Source organism: Megalops cyprinoides, chromosome 2 (genome assembly GCF_013368585.1).
Source record: "Megalops cyprinoides isolate fMegCyp1 chromosome 2, fMegCyp1.pri, whole genome shotgun sequence".
NCBI lineage: Eukaryota > Metazoa > Chordata > Actinopteri > Elopiformes > Megalopidae > Megalops > Megalops cyprinoides.
The window spans coordinates 32977082-32998363 of NC_050584.1; the positions used below are offsets into that span (position 1 = coordinate 32977082).

The 21282-nt window shown below is 41.0% G+C and overlaps 3 protein-coding genes across 8 annotated transcripts; 1 reads left to right on the forward strand and 2 right to left on the reverse strand.

The window, feature by feature from the left end:
* Positions 1 to 1830: 1830 nt before the first annotated feature.
* On the forward strand, positions 1831 to 11830 carry atg4b (autophagy related 4B, cysteine peptidase). 6 transcript variants are annotated; one of them, XM_036521773.1, is made up of 14 exons: positions 2339 to 2411; positions 2928 to 3029; positions 3943 to 3962; positions 5023 to 5076; positions 6174 to 6272; positions 6637 to 6738; positions 6984 to 7056; positions 7473 to 7552; positions 7714 to 7907; positions 8081 to 8159; positions 8377 to 8522; positions 10163 to 10219; positions 10623 to 10716; positions 11065 to 11830. In XM_036521773.1, the coding sequence occupies exons 5-14, from the start codon at positions 6212 to 6214 to the stop codon at positions 11136 to 11138; spliced, it is 960 nt and encodes a 319-aa protein (XP_036377666.1). In that variant the 5' UTR covers positions 2339 to 2411; positions 2928 to 3029; positions 3943 to 3962; positions 5023 to 5076; positions 6174 to 6211; the 3' UTR covers positions 11139 to 11830. The 6 variants fall into 6 exon arrangements, with proteins under 6 accessions (XP_036377664.1, XP_036377666.1, XP_036377668.1 ...); XM_036521776.1 differs by lacking the exon at positions 2339 to 2411 and adding an exon at positions 2444 to 2470; XM_036521771.1 differs by lacking the exons at positions 2339 to 2411; positions 5023 to 5076 and adding an exon at positions 1831 to 1884 and having other exon boundaries at positions 3891 to 3962.
* A 73-nt stretch (positions 11831 to 11903) lies between these two features.
* dtymk (deoxythymidylate kinase (thymidylate kinase)) lies at positions 11904 to 15151 on the reverse strand. The gene is made up of 5 exons (XM_036521777.1): positions 14872 to 15151; positions 13668 to 13776; positions 13206 to 13296; positions 12684 to 12881; positions 11904 to 12522 (listed from the first exon to the last, which is right to left on the reverse strand). The coding sequence occupies exons 1-5, from the start codon at positions 14999 to 15001 to the stop codon at positions 12412 to 12414; spliced, it is 639 nt and encodes a 212-aa protein (XP_036377670.1). The 5' UTR covers positions 15002 to 15151; the 3' UTR covers positions 11904 to 12411.
* Positions 15152 to 15573: 422 nt separating this feature from the next.
* On the reverse strand, positions 15574 to 20633 carry agxta (alanine--glyoxylate and serine--pyruvate aminotransferase a). Its single transcript, XM_036521450.1, has 12 exons — positions 20462 to 20633; positions 19314 to 19614; positions 18495 to 18687; positions 18019 to 18083; positions 17647 to 17747; positions 17474 to 17544; positions 17264 to 17348; positions 17045 to 17143; positions 16755 to 16824; positions 16382 to 16477; positions 16011 to 16139; positions 15574 to 15840 (listed from the first exon to the last, which is right to left on the reverse strand). The coding sequence occupies exons 2-12, from the start codon at positions 19587 to 19589 to the stop codon at positions 15733 to 15735; spliced, it is 1293 nt and encodes a 430-aa protein (XP_036377343.1). The 5' UTR covers positions 19590 to 19614; positions 20462 to 20633; the 3' UTR covers positions 15574 to 15732.
* Between the last annotated feature and the right edge of the window lie 649 nt (positions 20634 to 21282).

Here is a 21282-nt window from a genome sequence, read left to right on the forward strand (position 1 = left end):
TTGAGTGGCATTCATCATCCGGTTCCGCAGGGCACTGTTCACAATGAAGCGGTCATCAGTGTGGGATGTGGCCAAAGGACGTCCACTTCTATGTCTTTCTGTGACTCTTCCAGTCTCTCTGTATCTCTGTTGCAACCTGCTGATGACACTCTGTGACACTCTAAGGTTAGTGGCCACTTCCCTCTGAGAACATCTTGTTTGAAGCCTCGCAATGGTGTGGTACTGTTGATCAAGTGTTAGGTGTCGTCTTGGTCTCATGATGTCAAAATGTGAACAGCATGATGTAGAGGACTGTTTAAATACCAATTCTAATTGAACCAGGAAATTTATTGGTTGATTCATGGATCAAACACCTGTTGTGAATTTTGCCATTCAGCTCCTTGTTAGAGAACAGCAAGTTGTGCAAAAAGTACTGAAACATTCAACAGTTGGACATGTGCATTCAAAAGTTTAGAGAAGGTCAAATTAAGTTCACCTGTAAAGGTTATAGTGCATTTTAGGTTCATCCTAAAATTTCCCCCGAAAGCCAAATATCCCTAAATTTTTGTGAGTAGTGTATTTTCATCGCCATTTCCTTTTAAAGGCAAGGCACAAAACAATCCAGTAGACATCCCTTTGAGCAGACGTGGCATTTTCCTTAAATAGTACCGCCATCTACTGTCTGAATAAGATCAATACGTCTAACGCAGACTGCACCCCTACATGGGTGCTTGCTGAGTCATGATGCGTAATATTCTTTGAATTGAAACTCTTTCACTTTGAAACAGTCCATCAGATTGTTTTAGTTAGTCTTTTAATAATAAGAAGTTAACCACCTCATGTCTGAATGCAAAATATACCTCTCTGAATAACATGTAAAGGAGTCAACAAAGAACGCCCAGAATCTTAAATGATATTCACGAATTTTAGTAATAAACATTTGTGACCTAACAACCTACCTCTTCCCTTGCCTTTGTTTTCCTGTATTGTTTTTGCTTTGTACTCAACATACCTCATGATGATATCTTTACTTTTATGAACAATTGTACAACGTCTTACTGAAAATTATTCATTAAAGAAGTTCATTAAAATAACTAATGACTATTCATAGCTAGCTGACAATAGTTACTTAAGGTCTGCGGTTAAATGTCCAATTTATTTGTCAACGATTTCTGCTCATTTTACATGCCCATCAGGGTAAATAGCAGGCCTTGACTGTACGTGACGATCGTAAGTCGAGTTTTAGAGCTAAAGTTATCCAGCTAGCTAACTACGTGCGAAGAAAGGATGATGGTGAGGAACCTGTCTAGCTTCGGTGTAAGTGGCTCCCAAAATTGCACTTTGTTTGAAAACGAGATGGCAAGTATGGTAAAGCGCAGTTTACATTGCGACAAATGAAAGTTAAATAAATGTGAAATAAGAACAAGTAGAAGAGGTAAGTTACCGAGTTACATGCTAGTTAGTTTAAGCACCATCAACAAACCAACAAAGGCAATCGTGCAATATTTAAAATGTCTCCTCCCTATACATTTCATCCAGCTGTCATTCAGTTTTTCGCCCTGGTCAACATTTTCGCAATAGAGGCTCCAGTAAACAGATACTATAACTAGTCATGGGACACTATGGTGCCCCATAAATTTCTTGAGAACTTCCTGTTTACTAACCGTTCTCCTGCGTTTGTTCTGTACACGCGTAATGGTGTGTCACCACTGCTCAGTATTTCCATTGGCTAGAAAGTGTAGGTTCCGCCCAAATGAAGGTTATGATTGGAAAATGTAAAAGTAGCCCCGCCTCCTTCGTCATCGGATTATCAAATCTGTGCTAAACCGTGCTGCCTATTGGCTACATTATGTTTGCATTGTTCTCCTAACAGGGTAGGGTGAGTCACTGACGGGATGGATGCAGGTAAGACAGATTCCATAGGATTTTGCTGCGTTTTCTATTTACTTATCAAATAAAAACACCAATGTTTGCTCCTTAGGTATCTGTGTCTGAAAATCCTGATTTCGGGGTATATGCACATTTTAATGTCAGTCACATTTGTAGCTAACGTATGAAGGTAGCAGCTAGATAAATGATCTCAGTTTATTTTTAGCTAACTAGCTAGGTGGGCTCAGATGTATATTTACCTAAATGAAGGCTTATTCACTGATGTAAAGGCAAGGGTGAATGCCACTGACGACATGTGTCCTTGACGGAGGTGTGTCGTCACCGGCCCAGCCGATTCATCAGTTTTCCGGTCAACAGATCGTGTTCATAAACGTCATACTAGTAGCTAGCCGACTAGCTTGCTCCATGACACAGCTGAAGCTTGGCGTCCTCTCGCAGGTCACATATCACATTCAACCTTCTTAACTTGTTACAAAATATATCAAGTTAGGTAACCAGCAGGTTCATGCGATAAATGGCTTGGATTGGTCTGAAGTATTGAGGTCAGTTTCCATCTTAGAAACGACTTCTCCGCCTTGCTTGTTTTGTTTTTGTTGATACAGTAGGTAGTTTATATGACAAAATATATTATTTGCTTTGCAACAAGTGTTTTTACATAAACTTTTGATGCCCCGCGGTATATTATGATCCGTTATTCTCACTTTTGAACCGCTCCCTCCCCAACTCCCTTTTATTTTATTTTTTGCAAGATGTGCTGTCAAGCGAGAAGGATCTTAGATAAACTTAGATTTAGTGTTAGTTTTTTTTTTTTTTTTTAGACATCTCCGTATTATATGGTAACTGCTTTTGATAGAGGACTGGCAAGACTATTAATTATTGTAACCTTTCTAAATTCAATGCCGTATTTATTGTTTCATGCACATGATAATGGAGAAAGTAAATAAACAGTTGCTTCTGAATTCAGTGTGAACCGTTCAGATGGGGGTCTTGATTTATTCCTTAACTGTAACATTGTGAATAAGATGCTGTAAATCCTGCCTCTCCATTTGCTATTTCAGCTACTCTTACATACGACACACTGCGTTTCGGAGAGTTTGAGGATTTCCCCGAGACTGCAGAGCCAGTGTGGATTTTGGGGAGGGAGTTCAGTGCACTAACAGGTAAAGGTGTTCAGGAAGAAATATTCTCCAGGGTGTAACTAGACCAGGCTGTATTGAAAAGAGGTTGTTTAGATGGTATACTAGTTTATTGTGAGATGGCATTTAAGTAGAATAGGATGGTAATATTACATTGCATCGTCCCAATGTCCCTACCTTTTGTTCTCTGATCAGTAGACCAATTGTAAATATAAAGAATTACTATGTAGGCCTGGACACACAATTTGTTAACTCTTTGTGTTCAAATACACTGAAATGGGAAGTAGAAAATTCTTTCAATATTCACGGTCAAGCCAATATTTAAGAGAATGTGTGGGCAGAACTGTGAAATGCGGTGCAAGGTTTTCAAATTGAATAAAATCAGTAGAACATGATGTAATTCTTAAGTGTGCCCAATTGGGTGCTAGGTCATTCTGTGTGAAACGGAACAGGGAGGGCCTTGCCATTTCACAACCCAGCTTTGTCTGGCAACTTTGGCAAAATATGTGTCTGATAATATATTCAACAATGTGATGAATATGCACCCACTGAATGCTTCATTAGAAAGAATTTTTGGATTATATAGTAGACATTGACGAAGCAGGTTCTTCAGAAAACGTAGATGCTGTTGGCATTCCTCATAGAAGGTCCTGATACAATCAGAATGGATTCTGTCAAAGATTCCAGCAAGGACTGTTTATTAAGTCTGAAATTATATTGTTGCTTTTGTTAGCTCCCGTTATGGTGCTGACCTGTATTTGACTAGTAGGTGTAGCTTTTAGTGTAAACATGTACTCTTATACTGAGTTATACTGACACAAAAGTATTCACCATCTATTTGCCACTGATTGTATATGTGTGATTGTGTATGTGTCTGTTTTTTAGAGAAGGATGAGATTCTGTCTGATGTTGCATCCCGCTTGTGGTTCACTTACAGAAAGAACTTTCAGCCCATTGGTGAGTGACTCAACATCCTGTCTCAGACATGGGCCAATTGGGAGCATACTGGTACTTAACAAAATGTTAAATGCTTTAATAGAAATATGTCAGAAAAAAGTGTCAATTAAAGGGGTAGTCAGCATAAGTGCTAAATCCATAAATTTGAGTATTAGATTTTAATTCATTTTTCCTTTTATGCTGCCTGCACATCATCATATGTTTGGTGGTGACTTAAATGAAAAATATTGTGAAGAATCAAAGACTTGCCTAAATTTGTTACTTACAGTTAAGAACAGTATTATAGTGGGTAGGTAGGTTGTACTTTAATTGTCAGAAATTAATTCCTTTTCTACTTTATATTGATTTCTACTTTCTATTAATTCTGTTGATATTATCAATTGTGTCTGCATAGCAATGAGGATGTTATCAGGGTCCAGCTATTTATTATAACCAATTTTGTATGGAAACATTTGATTGTGGTGTAGGCCCAACTGTGAAATGAAGCACATGTATTTTAAAACATACTGAGCATCAGAAGAAAGTCAGACCACTCTTCATGCCTACTTTGTTTGTCTTTGCTGTTTGTTTGTTTAGACACAGATATTTCACCAGCATTTCGGTCAAACGAAATGAGATGTGAACAAAGAAAATGTGTTATGGCTTGATATTTTATTTTTAAAAGATGACAATGATACACAATTTTTCCACTTAAATGTGCACAATATCACATATACAGTATTTTAAAAATAGCGCAGGCAAGGAAGCTAAAATTTCAGTCACATCACTAGCTTATGTTCATCTGTAAATGTTTTCCTCACAGTCAACATCCAGTATTAAATTTTGGCTAGCATTTATGGTGATGACTTTGTTTTGTAAAGAGGCTATTCTTTGTGAGCCAGGTAGCTACTGAAACAGTTTTTTAGACATCATAATCATCAAATCTAGATGTATCTAACTTGCTGCAGCCAGGTAATTGTCACAATCAGCTAGACAACAGCTAATACAGTATTTGTTTTTACAGTCATCTTTATTTCCCTAATTTCACTCAGAAAGACATCCTCATCTGATTCCTCTGCAGTGTCACTGGATTCTTGATTAAGAATTGCAGCACTTTACAACCGCCTCCTCTAAGGTGAACACCCTCTTTGGCGCTGCCATCATTGATAGCTTCATATCTATGAAGCTTCAGTTGGTAACTTATGTCATTTCTGTCACCTTGCTGTGATACGGAATTTAGCTCTGACGTGAATACTTGTATTCCTCTGGTGTAAACCAATGGATTTGCTCTGGTTTTCTTGAAAATTACCATGACCTGCAACAATCACTATGGTATTTTGTGAACAGCCAATAATGGCTATTATAAGCTCTCAAAGGATCATTCACAGCTGGCCATATATGCTGGAGTGAGTTGAGCTGTTGCATAAGCACAACCGTATTAGTTAGAGAGGCATTAGCAGAACACCAGGCAGTGCAAATTCTATGGCAGACTAAAATGGTGGGTCATAACATCTCAGTTTTTGGCTAGCTGCTGGGACTCATAATCCCATGGGTTATAGCCTTTAAATTGACAAACTGTTTTTGGCTGTAATGCTTTGCCAGGTTAGATACTGGTGGCTGTAAACACTCCAGATGGTGAGGTACAGTGTGCTGACTCAGTCCAGACTCCCACATAGGCATTGCACAAAGACATTTTTATCGTGATAAAAAGGGCACATTGGCATGCGGCTTGTCTCTCTCCGCTTTCAACAGGCTAGACCTTCAGAATTTAAAATCAGACCACTCATGCCCATTCACCTCTCTGATTAATGAGGCGCTGTCATGCTTGTGTAACAAGCAAAGTCAATCCAGTACGTCATGGTCAGTCATTAATGATCCTCTAATTGAAGCCAAAACCATTTCATAAGTGTCCAAGGGTGTGTGCTTTATTTTTCTGAAAATGTTCATGCATAAATAGTGATGTTTCTTTTGATGCTCAGTATCTACACTATTGTTCAATATATACATACAAACACATATATGTGAAAGTGGCTATGATTTATATATTTATTAGGTATGACATTAATGTTTTGAGTCATACTTTGACATGATTAAATGGATGCAGTTGTCTTTTGGTTATCTACAGCATGCAGTTTTAGAAAGTACTGGTCTGAAATGTACACTGATGGACTTGATGAAGCGCCTGCCCTCTGAAAATGTAATATAAGTAGCTTATGGGTTGTCTTGCTGCAGGAGGAACGGGGCCCACATCTGACACTGGCTGGGGCTGCATGCTACGATGTGGGCAGATGATCTTAGCCGAGGCCCTGGTCTGCAGGCACCTAGGCCGAGGTCTGTCTCCTCACCAATTGAAAGTAGCCTCTGAGAAGTTCACAGCGCAGCTCTTTATTTTCTTAATTTTCTTAATCTAATGCTAGCCTTGCTTAACAGGTGTATGTTAGACCTGACCATATACTTGGTGACATCCCTGCTTATTACTGACATAATTATTCAGGTATGGCCCCCATTTGTAGAGGAACAACTGATAGGCAAAGTTACTGTTCATATGTCCATTTAACGTGCAATGTATTATTTCACAAGAATCTTCTGTTCTAAATTATTGAAGATATCAACAACCTTTTGTTGAAGTTTATCAGGCATATAGATGGTCCTTTGCATCAGTTTGTGATATTGATTGTGTCTTTGGGCTTTTCAGACTGGAGGTGGGTAAAAGGACAGAGACAGAGAGAAGAGTACTTCAGCATCCTCAACGCTTTCATCGACAAGAAAGACAGCTACTACTCCATACATCAGATTGGTAATAAATGTCAAAGATAGTATTTCTCATGGCTCTTAAATACAAATGAAATTATTCCAGTGGAACTAAGTTCAGTTGATACATTCATTGAATAGTATTGATTGAGGTTTTATCACAGGGTTTTAGTTGGCCAGCACTTGTTATTTGTAACTCCCATGCTCTGTGGCCTGTAGAGTTATTAACCAGCAGTGGTTAATCACAGGGAATGAGTATTCTCTGATGCTTGATGTTCCTTTTGACTTCAGCTCAGATGGGTGTTGGAGAGGGAAAATCCATTGGCCAATGGTATGGACCAAACACAGTGGCACAGGTCCTCAAGTAAGTGCAGTAGTTCAGATTATTCTCCTTTGCTTGGCCTAGAGAGCATCATAGCTCAGAGCAACCATTCATATAATTACATCAAAAGGGTATTCCCTGTGCTCCTGAGTGGATTGGCTGGTTATTCCAAGTGTAGGAGTCCTTCAGCTTTGACCATGTGTCACGATTGAACACCCCAAGCTGTGTCAAAAGTGTCTGTTGGCTGCAGGTGAGAGGATCAGAGGATTGCATTCGTCTCACCACAGTACTTCTGTGGGAATATAGAGGGTGTTGCAGAAAAGGGAGCTTAAAAAACAGGAAAAATACCAAAAAACATTTTCCCTTAAATATAAAATATATGCACAAGCTTTTTAGATATTTAGACAAGTCTTGGCCAAGTTGGAGTGTTTGATAATGTTCCCGTTTCTCTCCCCCAGGAAGCTATCTGTGTTTGACACTTGGAGCCGATTAGCTGTGCATGTTGCCATGGACAACACAGTGGTCATTGAGGAAATCAGTGAGTCTTCTTAATATTCACTGAATATTCATATTCCTACCTTCCACAACCTGAAACTGTTTAGAATACTAAGGATGACTGAGTGTGGGGAAGAAGCACAAGTCATTGGTGGGCTTGGGAGATCTGCAAACGTGTTAATGGTGGCCCCTTCCACGTCTCAGAGCGGCTGTGCATGCCCTGGCTGGACTTCGCGGGGGCAGCCTGTGTGGAGGTGGGACAGGAGCTGAATGGCTGTCTCGAGGGGGCCTGCGCTCTGGCAGAGGAGGAGACGGCACTCTGGAGGCCCCTTGTGCTGCTCATCCCCCTACGGCTGGGTTTGAGCGACATCAACGAGGCCTACATTGAGACATTGAAGGTAGTCCTAGGGCACATAGTCACACAGGCACACATGTATGCACACACAAAACCATTGATAGAAACATTGGAAAGCCGTGGCTTAAAAATCCAGATCCAGCCAAAGGCTGCCAGGGGTAAATGACTTCCTGTGGGCATAGACTCTTAACCTCTTTTTTTTCTGTGTCACACAAGCAATGCTTCATGCTGCCTCAGTCTCTAGGAGTCATTGGAGGAAAACCCAATAGTGCACATTACTTCATTGGCTTTGTGGGTAAGTATGAGTGGAAAGAGGTATAGGTATATAACACCTTGCCTGATATACCAATCTGTTGTTAAAAGAAGCCTGATTTATCATGACCTCATACCATTGCCTCATACCACTGATGTAGAAAAAATTCCTGGCAATGAGTATGCCAACAGTTCATCCATACACAAGGAGTGTCTTGTTTGCACTGGTCTGTCTAACCCCCCACCCCCCACTCCACCAGGAGAGGAGCTCATTTATCTGGACCCCCACACCACTCAGCCTGCAGTGGAGCCGTGTGATGATGGCCAGGTCCCTGATGACACCTACCACTGCCAGCACCCACCCTGCCGCATGCATATCTGCGAACTGGACCCCTCCATTGCAGTGGTATGTTACACCATACAGTGGTTGTACAAGAAGGGAGATATAGGGGATATACAGAATTATGGAAAGACCAAACAATATATGAATATTTTTTTAACTAACAAGGAGTTGGGCCACCCTTTGCCTTTGGAACAGCTTCAGTTTTTTGGAATGTTGTTATACAAGTTTAGAACTGTTTCTAGTAGGATATTGGACCATTCTTCAGAAAGGAGAGCCTCCAGTTCTTTGAGAGATGGAGGAGGTGACAATGTACTTTGCATTCTTCTGTAACTTTCCTCAAAGGTTCAGAGGGTTTTAGATTTGGTGATTGGAGAGGCCATGGAAGGTGTTTGACCTTATCCTGGTATTCCTAAAAGCAGTCTTGTATCTGTTTAGCAGTGCGTATAGGTCTTAGAATGTCAGAGCGTCTTGAGGAAACAATGTTTGCCGTGGTTGCACCTAGTAACCTAAAGTGGCTTTGTATTCTTTTGACTGTAATTCTGTCATGCAGAGTAATAATCAGACACGGTGACTCTCAAAAGATAGCTGACCATACAGATAACAGATGCACCACGTTTAACAGTTGGGAACAGACAATGTGGGTCTGAGGCTTCCTTTGCTTTTTTTCCAAACATAACCCTGTCTATATGTAGGAAAAAGCAACTCATCAGACCTGTCTTCCATTGCTCAGATATCCAGGTTTTGTGGTCCTTATACCAGGTTTTTCATTGTTGTACATTGACTTTAGTTACAAGTGATTTCCAAATGGCAGCCTTTGCATAAATGTCAGTTTTCTGAATTTGACAACATAGCTTTTATTGAAACTGGGTCATAGAAATGTAGATTCAGTTCTGTGACAGTTTCTGGGGTTGTCGTTTTGTGGATTGTCGTAACTATCCTGTTAAGTGACTGCATATCCCTGTCAGTGGCCTTTGACTTGTGACTGCTGTTCCTCTTTCCTTATGCAGGTTTTCTCTGTTTGATGTGTGCCAACAATTTCTGTGATTTTTGACATAAGTAGTTTTGGTGTGTCTGTGACACACCTGCAATTTGAGAACCATCTATTTCAAAATCTGATACAGTTCTTATGTTGCTTTAGAAACTCACATAATGCCTTATGGGGTGACTATGTCTTTTGTAGCGGAAACATAGTGGGAATTCATACTGACATTAATATGAAACTAAAATGTAAACTCCTTTTGATTTACTTAAAATATGAGTCCCTTTCTATTTGTTATTTCCATTATGTTGTCTAACTCCTGTACATACAGACCCTTGACCAATTCTCATAATTTACTAAATTACAAATTGAAGTTTCATTCTGTGATAATTTATTTAGAAACACATAAACTCAAATTTAATTATTTTAAGTCAACACTGGTTTTATGTTAAATATATTTTTGAAAAAAGAGTGAAATATGGCATTTCAGTTAGTAGCCCAGTATATAAAGTGGTGGCTGGAAACTACATAAAATATGTAATAGAGTACACTTGATCTTATAAATGGTGTCATTGCACAGTAAAAAACCGTCCTTGAGTTTTCAGCCACCACCACAGTATATCTGAGCTTATAAACCTGGCCTAGCCTTTGTGTTTATTTGATTTTGCTGTGATGGACAGTGTGGGGTAGAACTTTTGGTAACCAGGGTTCTGATTCTCCCCAGGGCTTCTTCTGCAGAACAGAAGATGACTTTGATGACTGGTGCCTGCGCATTCGAAAGGTGGGTCAGTTACTGGTGAATAATTGGCCTAAAAAAGCCGTCCAGAACAAGGAGAGAAACAACCAAATAGCAATGAATATGCATAAGACCAAAATGGTTATAAGCCACCCCAGTGGCAACTGACTTTGTAGAGGTAATGACTGATTAAGACTGATTGCTGCATGTTTCTTCATGCTGCTTTGCATTGGGCCACCGAGCCAGACTCAGTGAATCTGTGCTGCTCACCCTGCCTTGCTGTACCTGCAAGATGATGCTTGTGAGTGCTAACACAAGAGTGCATATACAGTGCTAACACTGGTATGCCGAGTGTTAATATAGTTATTTTGTCTGATGGCTAACCCTGGTGTGCATGCGTGTTCTACCACAGCTGTGACTATTAACATAGATGTACCATGTCCTCCAGTTGTCCTGCAGCAGAGAAGGGCTGCCCATGTTTGAGCTGGTGGACAGTCAGCCATCGCACCTCATCAATGCTGATGTGCTCAATCTCACTCCAGGTCAGCGGGAGACACTTCAACAATCTTGGGGAGGGAGGTCTCTGGGGACATCAGTTCTTTGATGTCCATGTACATCAAATCAGTAATAATATTGGGCCATTCTTTCAAATCAGCCAGGGCCACACAAGAGGGGAATTTGATTTTCTCTATTAAAAATGCAGTGAATGATGGACCTTCGTGGAAAGGTCACCCTGTTGTGAAAAAAACAAGAAAATGTATTTACTGTGGATGCTATTTTCAGAGAAATGGATGGTTTACTTTGACCTCGTTTACAGCTGCTGGGGCATATTGATCTCCCATGCAGGGTATACTGTGTAATTTTGTCCTGTGCTACCTTGCCTCTGCCAGATTTCTCGGACTCAGACCGGCTGGAGCGGTTCTTTGACTCAGAGGACGAGGAATTTGAGATCCTGTCCCTCTGAGGGAGAGCAGCAGTACATCCTGTGGCACAGTAGAGGGCCACTTTCAGCAGTGGAGGGGTAAAGGCGATTATCTCACACCCGTGGCGTAGTCATCCAGCCTCACCTTCAGAACAGCTTCCTCCAGCTGGCTACAGACTCTGCGTATATGTCCACTATCAAGACTTTTAATTTCCTGACAGAAGTTGTTGGGGAATTAACATTGCCTTTTAGGTTAATTTTTATTGTATTAAGTTTACAATTTGCACATTATATATTCTGTTTTTATTTTCTATTAAAAAGAACAAAAGAGTTGCACTCTGTGTCTTGTTGGTGTGAATCCAGCAGCACTGTATCCCATTAAAATGTCCTGTAACAGCAGTATCCTGTGGAGCCAGTGCCTTAGCAGTCATGGCAGAGGTCCAAAGCAAAAAAACCATGTTCACACAAGTGTTATTTTTAGCTCTTTAGAATGAGTATTTGAGGTGGTGGTTTTAAAAGCTGAATTAGCATGACTGTCCTCTGCAATAACTGTTATCAGGCAACGGATTCATCCCTTAACAGTTTACTTTTGCCATGACTTACTTTGTTGATAATACAGGTCTGTATTGACAAAATCAAATGTAAAATTTGGTTGACGATTGCAGTCAGTATATTGTTAGGTATGAATGACTGTAGCAGACAGGTGTAGGATATCTTGTTAATCAAAGTTTGAGCTGTCATCTTATTTAAAATTCCTATACAGGTTTTTGTTCCATTCCCAACAGAGGTACTGTAAATAAGACAGTGTTGCTTTTAAAATTATTTATTTACATATCTGTGCATTAGCTGGATATACTAACAGAATATAGATGCAAAACACATTAATAAGCCAAAAGAAAATAAAGACATTGATTGATACTAAAGGCAAATGTGTGGACACCTATCATTAACGGACGTTTTTGGTCATTCTTGCACATTTAATCTGCATTCTGTCTCTTTACCCAAGACGAAATGGTGATGTTGACAAAACTTGTATGTAACTCTTCCTACCCAAATCGCCTGCACCTTCCACTGCATCAAGTGTCACATTTGAGTGCTCTTCATCATCACTGAACCTGCCTAATTTTATGTTTGTCCTTTGGCAGAGCATAAATGAAGCAGATGGTCATGTGGAAAAAAATACCAGTTCATGAGTGTCTTGGACAGAAGCGTCAGATTCCTGGACGTCATGCGACAGTAGCATCCTCTCTCAGCAGGCGTACCATTTTTTCCCCTGCTGGAACTGCATTTGCATGGATCTGTGATTTGTAGAGCCTCATTTCCACAACTCTCTGATTGGTTGGCTCTCTGCCATAGTGATGGCGGTGTCACTGTGGGTCTTGATTTCTTTGTGCAGGTCTTCTATGCTTTTGGCAGCATCTATCACCTAAGGGGGACATTGCCAGTCACAAATCAGCCATTAAAAATGAACAGAATCTTTGGAGTGTGTGAGTCAGCATATTCTGATTTTAATTTATTTACAATGTGGAGCTGCTTTTGCTCTGGCAAAACACACAGTGCTGACTTGGCTTGATCAAAGTTCCTCACCTGCCAGTTCAGGGAAGGGTCCCTCATAAGCTGCTCAAATCTCTGGAGCACAGTCTTCTGAAAGTCACTGTTCTCGTAGCGCTCTGCTCCAAAATCACCCCGCTGTTCAGCTGCTGCAGGGTGCAGCTGCAGGAAGAGCACCAGGTCTGGCTTTGGCAACCCAACATCTGGATTCATGCACCATTCCAGACTGAAGCCCTTGAAAACACAGATATATATGTTCACCATTGTCTCCTCTAATATCTTTGAATATTCAACTGCAATGTTCTTAAATTTCAAAGTTGGCCTCTGACAAGGACAGAGCCTTGTCATGTTCATGTAAAGCTCATAAACCACTCTAGACACTCCACCTCACCCAGCCTTACAATAAGTAGGATAATAAGTTACTCATGGACTCTTACAGTGAAGCTAAATATTGTATGCGACTTTAATCTGGGCCAGCGGGGAGTGATTATCATCGTGCAGCTACACGAGAGTACAACCTAGAGTGCCAGGACTGAATAATAGAACCAGAGGACTCACCGGCTTAGCACTTGTGAATGCCACTCCTGAAAAGGCATACCTGTCCACAACCAGAGTGACACCCTGCTCCAGCTTCTGCCTCATCAGCGGCCTGAGGAGAGGCAGACACAATTCAAGTAAGCCTGTGTTTTTGTTCAATGAGTGCGCCATGACAGGGGTCTGGGTTTACCTTTTGTTTATTGTTTTGGCTACTGATTCCTTGTCCATGGCATTATCCATAAGCCTTGCCTTGCTTACTTGTCATGTGACATACCTGGCAATGTCGGCTGAATGAGGGAGCTGTAACAAGGCTCCTTGATTGTTGTGTGGAGTGACTTTTTCCAATTGTCTTATAAAGATTGCCTATAATCCTGATCTAAGAAGCATTACGTGGTCCGACATCCATGTTTACTTTTGTAGCTATATACCAGGTTGGTCAATCAAGTGGGGACAGCCTGGATGTAATACTTGTGGTCATCTTACACCAGCTCCCAGCGGTTAGCTGAGAAGAGTAGATGCACTGTGTGGTCCTCCAAGTTGCTCTTCTTCTCTAGGTAGGCGTTGATCAACTGACCTATCTTCGTAGTTCTGTCTGAACAAACATTTGGGAGGGATTATTAACGTTCCAGTGTTATGGTGTCACCACAACATTATGTCATATCGCAATTTCAATATGGGCTCATCATCCAAGTGACACACCGATGACAAAGGTTAGCTCAATCACAAGGTTTTCTGTATCCCTGCATGGCCATAACCAGGGTTTGAAAAATAGTGAGTAATGAGTTGTAACCTTAGCTAGCTATAAAAATAAAAGAAAAACGCTTGAGAGTAACACCATGACAAGCTAACGTCATTATACACTTATATTCATTTCCAAATTTGGCTTTGAAATGTTTCGAAGGCCTACTATTATTGATAGCGTCGCCTACATGAGTTTTTTTAATCAATGGCGTTGTGTGAAACGTTAGCTAGCCTACTGATATGAAAGAAATAGCCTAGCCTTCATCATGGCCAGAGTACGCATATTTAACATGTTTCATACAATTGCCTTTATTCCAGACGCTGTACCAGGTTACTGTTTTTAACGTTTCTTACACATAATGGCATACCTAGCATTGCTTTGTCTTACCGAATGGTATGCTGCCAGTTCACACACAAGCCACCTGCTGCTGTCAACGTGCGTAAATTACAATTGCTGCTGTCAGTGGAAGTGCTGATGATGCAAGGGGCTGCGCTCGCGTCCTCTCTCACAACTCTCACACACAGCGGACACTAAATAACAATTCTAAACTGAATTAAGCATGCACTCGTCTCGGAGAAGTTCTCAACCACTGATTTTTTTTTTTTTAATTACCGAGGTCCGGACCTCGGTGACCTCATAGCTGGTTATGAGCATGTATCCCTGACGTTTCGTTTTTTAACTGCTCTGGATATGCAATATCCAAATATGCAGTAACCGTTTTGCTTAACGACAACGCAGATACGCAGTGAGGCTAATAAACCGAGCAACAAGGTACTGATTCGTGAATCGGTATTTATGCTTTTTGTGGCCACCACTGAATCACTGTAACAGTTATATTTCACATGATGCTTTCCACTGAAATTCAACAGTGCCAAAATTACGCATAAACCGACATTGTACGTGGCAGCTGAGAGCGAGTTACCTAAAAATAAAACTGCATTTTACCGGGAAATCGCATCATCTCAGCTGGTCGCCCACTTTCTTTTAACGCCTGGACCAATTTCTTGCATTGTGTAGTCTTCCCAGCCCTGTCCACTCCTTCAAGCACTATTAGAGCTCCTCTTCTGTACGACATAGCTACGCGTGAAACCTGTTTGTAACGTTATTTGTGCCGTATTTGTGCAGAATTCGACTGCTTGACAACCATCTACCAAACTGACATTGATACGTCCGCGCCTTTTTAAACCAGTCAGTTTACGGCAAACATTTCCTATTTCCGTGCAGTCGCAAGCCTACGAGTGGTCATCAGTGCACGTACGTTCAGTCAGGATACCGTATAACATAGATTAAAGGGGGCATTCTCTTATGCGGATCCTCGCAGATGTAGGCGACTGTTTGTTGGTGGGCTGCAATGTAGCCTACGTGTTAATTGTCTGTTGACGGACTGAGCTGGACATTATATCTGACTTATTTCAATCATTTTAGAATTGATTCCAGTAATAAAAGTCACTGACGTGTTACATCGACTTCAGTAATCTAGCCTACTAAATTGATTCCACCCCCATATACACATCCGAGGAAGTGCGTTTTCAGATACTGAAGTTACTTTCTTTATTTTATTTTTGGCGAACTGATATTTTCATTGACATGCTGAATCAAATATATTTGTGAATCCACAAAACATGAGGTAACACAAGAATGTGCATTTGTTAGAATCGTCTTTATTCATTTTACAAGAAAATATTGCTTACAGGTTAGGTGTACCATTTCACTTTTGTGCAAAGTGCTGCTGTATGTTATCTTCAGTGTGTAACATCTTCATCCTTTTGCCCTTAAAATGACTGAGTCTGGAATCCCTGACAGTCCTTAGACCTTGCTCTTGTGGCAGCACTTGAGCGCATCTCCCAGGGCTGCCAGCACTAAGTCAGCACTGGCTATGCTGCTGTTGCATCCCATCAGCCCCACACGTAAGACCTGTGGCACATAGCACAGAAGGGAGAGTTAGGGGATCCCCTCCAGAGGCATAAAGGTTTGCTGTGACACACACAACCTAAAACCTGATTACACACCTAAAAAAACATTGGTGCGTTACTAAAACTACACCTTTGCACTTCTGGAAGCAGAGAACTAGCATGCGCGCTCACCATGCCCGCAGAGGGCCCCAGGCCTCCAGCAATCTCGACATTGTGGTGTTTCATAGTGTAAGCAACAATCTCCTTCCAGTCATACCCTGCGGGGACTACAATCGTGGTAACTGTCGGCAGCCTCGCACTCTGTTGGACACACCCAACACCAATACATCAGACTCAGAAAGGTCAACAGAGGATCAGAGAGCAGTATTCTTCAGGCTGAGCAGTGGACTATACAGACAGCGAACAATATCATAAATATGTTACAGTATTTTAGTCGCCTAATATGAGCTAATCATAATGAGTGGTTACATCTGTCATGGTGATGTCATGGCCAGGATTGAATTCCTTGCCACATCCCAGTGATTCCTTGGTGTGCAACTCACCTTGTCCTGTACAAACAGCTTTAGTCCCATGTCCTCCAGGCCCTTATGCAGATACTCTGCCACCTCTTTGTGGCGTCTCCATGAGTTCTCCAGTCCCTGCGAAATTGAAGAAACACAAGTGCTGACAGCAGGGGCTGAATCCATCACCCCACCAAGAGGCAGTGGACATACAGTAGCTTCTACATAAACTAATACCATCTGGTTTTCAATGCAGAACATGGCAAATCAGTGTGTTCTGTTATGAAGAGACTTAAATGTCAGGATGATTTTTTATGCATTTAAGAGAACAAAAGTAACATCTGCTGCTATAAGCTCTTGTTCTCTGTTTTGTAGGATGAAATAGCAAACCTCTGATGTACTGAGATCCCCTCACCATCTCTGCTAAGACAGCCAGACTCTCTCTTAGGGAGAAGAATCCAGATATAGGCCCTGTGTGGTGGTATCTGGAAAAAGATAAACCACACAATCATTACATACCCTGAATCAAGACAGTGGATATTAGTATTTATATGTTGTAAGTGCCTGGTAGGCTAAATAGTTGTGGTAACAGGGTGAATAATCCCGGTGGGACATAATTAATAGAAATACTCAAAGTTTTTCTGGGAAAACTGTATCATAGCTTTTGGTTTGGAACATGAGTCTGATTGCCAGTGGAAGACTCACACTCTTGTTGGCTTGCTGTCACAGCCCCAGTAATTGGCCAGCCAGCTCATATCCAGGAGATACGACACAGGCTTTGTTTTCCTGTTGAAGATTTTATTGCTGTATGGAGATTGGGAAGAAGCAACATGAGGGAAATGGCCATATATTTAACAAATCCATTTCTGACAATTTCATACTCATTTAGAAAAGGAAATATGTGGCTCATTCATTGACCCTAACCATGCACGTTCACTGAAGGAGATGGGTGCAGTCCCTGGGGGGGCATTCAGGACCTTCTGGGAGCCTGTATACAGGATGTCAATGCCTGCAAGACAAACAAATGGATGTATTAACTGGATAGTCCAGTTAGCCTTTATACATGGTCATGTTGGATCCATTTCAAAGGGAAGCACAGCATGAAGTCTGTTGTTGTCTTTCTCCTACATATACCTTGCTTGTCCATATAAAGTGGTAAGCCACCCAGTGACGCCACAGAGTCTACTAGGAACAAACAGTTGTGCCTGAGAGAGAAGAACAGTCAGTTAAGTACATGTGTGTACATTTGGTTAATGGTTACATTTGTGTGACTGCCATGTGAGAGACTGTAAGAGAAGGCTGCAAACTTGAAACACAAATCCCCAATGCCATCAATGGGATGAGCAACCCCAGACGAGGACTCTCCGTGTGTGAGGAAGAAGAGCACAGGCTTGTGTTTGGCCAGGGCCTGCAGGGAGATGGTTAGATGACTGGTTATACACACACACACACACCATCTGTTTTCCGTACTTCTTTTCTTGCCAGTAGTTGTTTATTCTAGAATCAACCATTCGTATGCAGAGATTTAATGGGTCTGGCCAAGAGATGTCCAGAACATCTGTTTGTTTGGAAAAAGGTAGGGGCCTTTGGACTTAAAAACGTTATGTAGCGGGTAATTACTCTCCACATTAAAGAGGTTTATACCATCTTAACCAGAACTGCCCTTGATGAAACATTACCTGTTCAATTTCTTCATTGGTGAAATAACCACCAGGGGGTTTGACTATGGTGTTCACTTTAGCACCTAAAGGAATGTTTAGAAAGACATTTTATAGAAATGAAACTTAAATGCATTCTGTTTTCAGGTGCATGACACAAAACAGAATATCAAATTCACACACTTTTTGCAGTAGACTTGAAGATCCACTTTGAGTTGAAACACTGTCCTGCATTCACTACTAGAATAACAATCTTTTAGGCACAAACCGTGTGCAGATTTTAGACATACCAAAGACAGTATTGACAGGTAGCAATATGTAAAGGCTCACTTTCAGTGTACTGAGACAAGTGAGAATTTCATGCAAATTATGTTCATGCCACAGCATCTCCTGTGGATAGCCAGTAGTATCTCACAGTCAATCCAGCATGCTAATCTTGCAGGGATATTGAGCTCAGTTTGCTGAAGCGCACTGCTGAGTATATAAGAAATATATACCAATCCTTTCTGCGATTTCCGCTGCCCGTTCACCCCATATCCCATTGACTCCAATAAGGACACTGTCCCCAGGCTCCAGGGTGTTGAAAATGGCACATTCCATGGCAGTATGTCCAGAACCGCTCATGGCAATGGTCACTTTGTTCTGTGTCTGGAACGCATATTGGATTCCCTTTTTAATGTGATCCATAACCTGTAAGACACCCACACAAGCACACACAAAGTGGAATTATTTCATAAATATAATTATTGGGTATGATTTATCTTATATTTGGACATATTTGGAGTGACTATCCTGACATTAAGGGGAAACATTTGAATGCTCAAAGAGATCGATCATTCATACCCAAGAAAAATCGTTTTTTTTTTTTTGAGAGCCATAAAGTAGTGTGCAGGTGTCTGTTTTTCTGTCTCATACTGATGCGTGCATTTACCCGGCACCTGTGTGAGTTAATTGACGTGCGCAGGACACTTGAACTTTGACAGAGTTGCGGATTCACCTTTGCTCCGGAGAAAAATTCAGCTTATTGTAAACGGAAATCTAATGGAATTTTATCAAAAAATAAATAAATAAATAAAAAACAACCACGGAACGAAACTAACTTCTATAAACCAATACAATGTTACGAGTAGTTTGCTTGACACAATACAAATAATTTAGCATTTTAAATATGAAGATTTTCAGGACTTTATAGCCACGATCCTTCTCGTAACGTGTTTCGATATTTTTAATCAAATGTAGCGACTGTACTGAATGATTGTGTCATCAGACAGCCTGAGCAAATAACAGTACCCTTGTCGAAATGTGCACCAACTTACCTCGAACATTTCTGGATGCATGTGGCCGATAACTGGTCTTCCCCCTGCTGCCAAGATACGGGGGGGCACGTTGGATGGTCCCGGTCCGAACATGTAGCGGTGGGGAGTCTCGAAGGGTTTGAGCAGGCATGCTGGTGGTGGAATGGACGTTGAGGACATGGTTCGACGGACGCGTGTCAACGAAGAAGGCGCTATTACGGTAGACTGGGAGTACTCCAACGCAACCTGCTGTGCCAGAAGCGCACCTCTGCTAAACAAAGTCCTCTGTGTCATCATTAGCCTTGCCTCTAGTTAGCCTTTCCTGCACGTTTCACAAAGGGGAGACAAACAATGTATTCAAATTAAGTTGTCGATTTAAAGCAGATAGTTCTTTGACTTCGAGTGCGGCATAGACCACCTAAAGAAAACTAAAACTTTGCATTCTTTTTCAAGTGGAAACTGAACGCTTACTCTCACTAGTAGCAGTGAATCGTACAAGTGCACGCTACAGCAAAAATAGCTGATTTATAGACTGATTCATCATCTAACTAAAAATATCAAATAACCAACCAATATAACCAACAGCAGTTCATTAAGACAATCATTTACTTTGAGTTCAGTCTGTTTAGTATTAACAAAACCTCTCGTAAATTTAGTCTATTAGACATAGTGGGAATAGAGGACATCATGAGTAATTTAACACAGTATTTTTGAGTGGAATGTTTTAATGTTAAATTTATACGTTGACAGAGCTATATTGCTTCTCAATAAGGTGACTCTGAGACAGATGGTGTAAAAAAGCTCACAGACCTTAGCAGCTGTTCACTGTGAGAAACAGAGTTTGGCAATATACCACATTTGCCATTTCTCTTTGATAGCCATAAACACATATATTAAATGTGCAAAATGTTAAAATGTGCATATCGTTTACTTGTCACAATGTTATCGCAATCCACAAAAACGAAGCCACTAGGCAAGCGTCTGCAACCCACATCTATTTAATTAGGCACAGTTTTACATCTTATGGTAACAAGAGAAAGAAATGACATCCATCAGCAGCTGTGTGTTTTCTTAGAAAAACATGAAAGTGTTGGAAAGAACCTGTAAATATAGAATAGCATCAAGTGATAAACAAATAATCTTAACTATATAAGCAAGCACAGACGCACCTGAGATGGTAGGAAAAGGATATTCTACAATCCAGTTGACTTAATTTTTTACACTATGCAGCAGGTGATACAGCCTTTTAATTTCCCACCTGGGCTGTGTACCTGGCCTGGGGTAAACGAAGCAAACTGAAAGGAGTCTGCACACTTTCTGTGAAATGATTGGCTGAGGAAGCGTTTCAGGTTCTGCTGTTGTTTGTACTGCCTTTCTCCTTAGGAGAGGACAGAATCACCATGGGTCTGTTGTTGTGTTACCCCCCTCCCAAAAAAAATACAATAAACTTTTAAATTACTTTAACTGCGTAATTATTATAGTACAAACCATACTTAATGGCATATTTAACAGGCATCATGGCATGTTTAACAGGCAGCTGTTCACACACCAATATCTAGACAGGTTCATCCGAGAGACATTGAAGGAAGGTATTAAAAGGAGCAGAGTGAGCCTTTTAGATTGATTTAGGGCACAGTAGCAGACTGAAGGGGATAAACCTATAACCAGTAGGTTTTGGGTTCCAATTTCATGTCAGGCCCTGCAGGCAATACTCCTGAGTAAGGTGCTTAATGGTAAAATGTAATGTAATATTCAGGATGCCAAAGTAATGATTTTCAGCATGGGCTCTACACTATTAATCTGTACAATGCAGAGAGGAATGGTGGGTTAATTAATCCTCCTGTTTGTAAACAGCCATAAGTTATTGGAGGCACACTGCATGACAAGGGAGAAGTAAGAATGTTGTCTCACTCACATAAGCAGCTGTCTTTGTTCATGTGTGAGTGATCCATTCTGACACCAAACAGTAAATGGTGGAATGTTACCAACT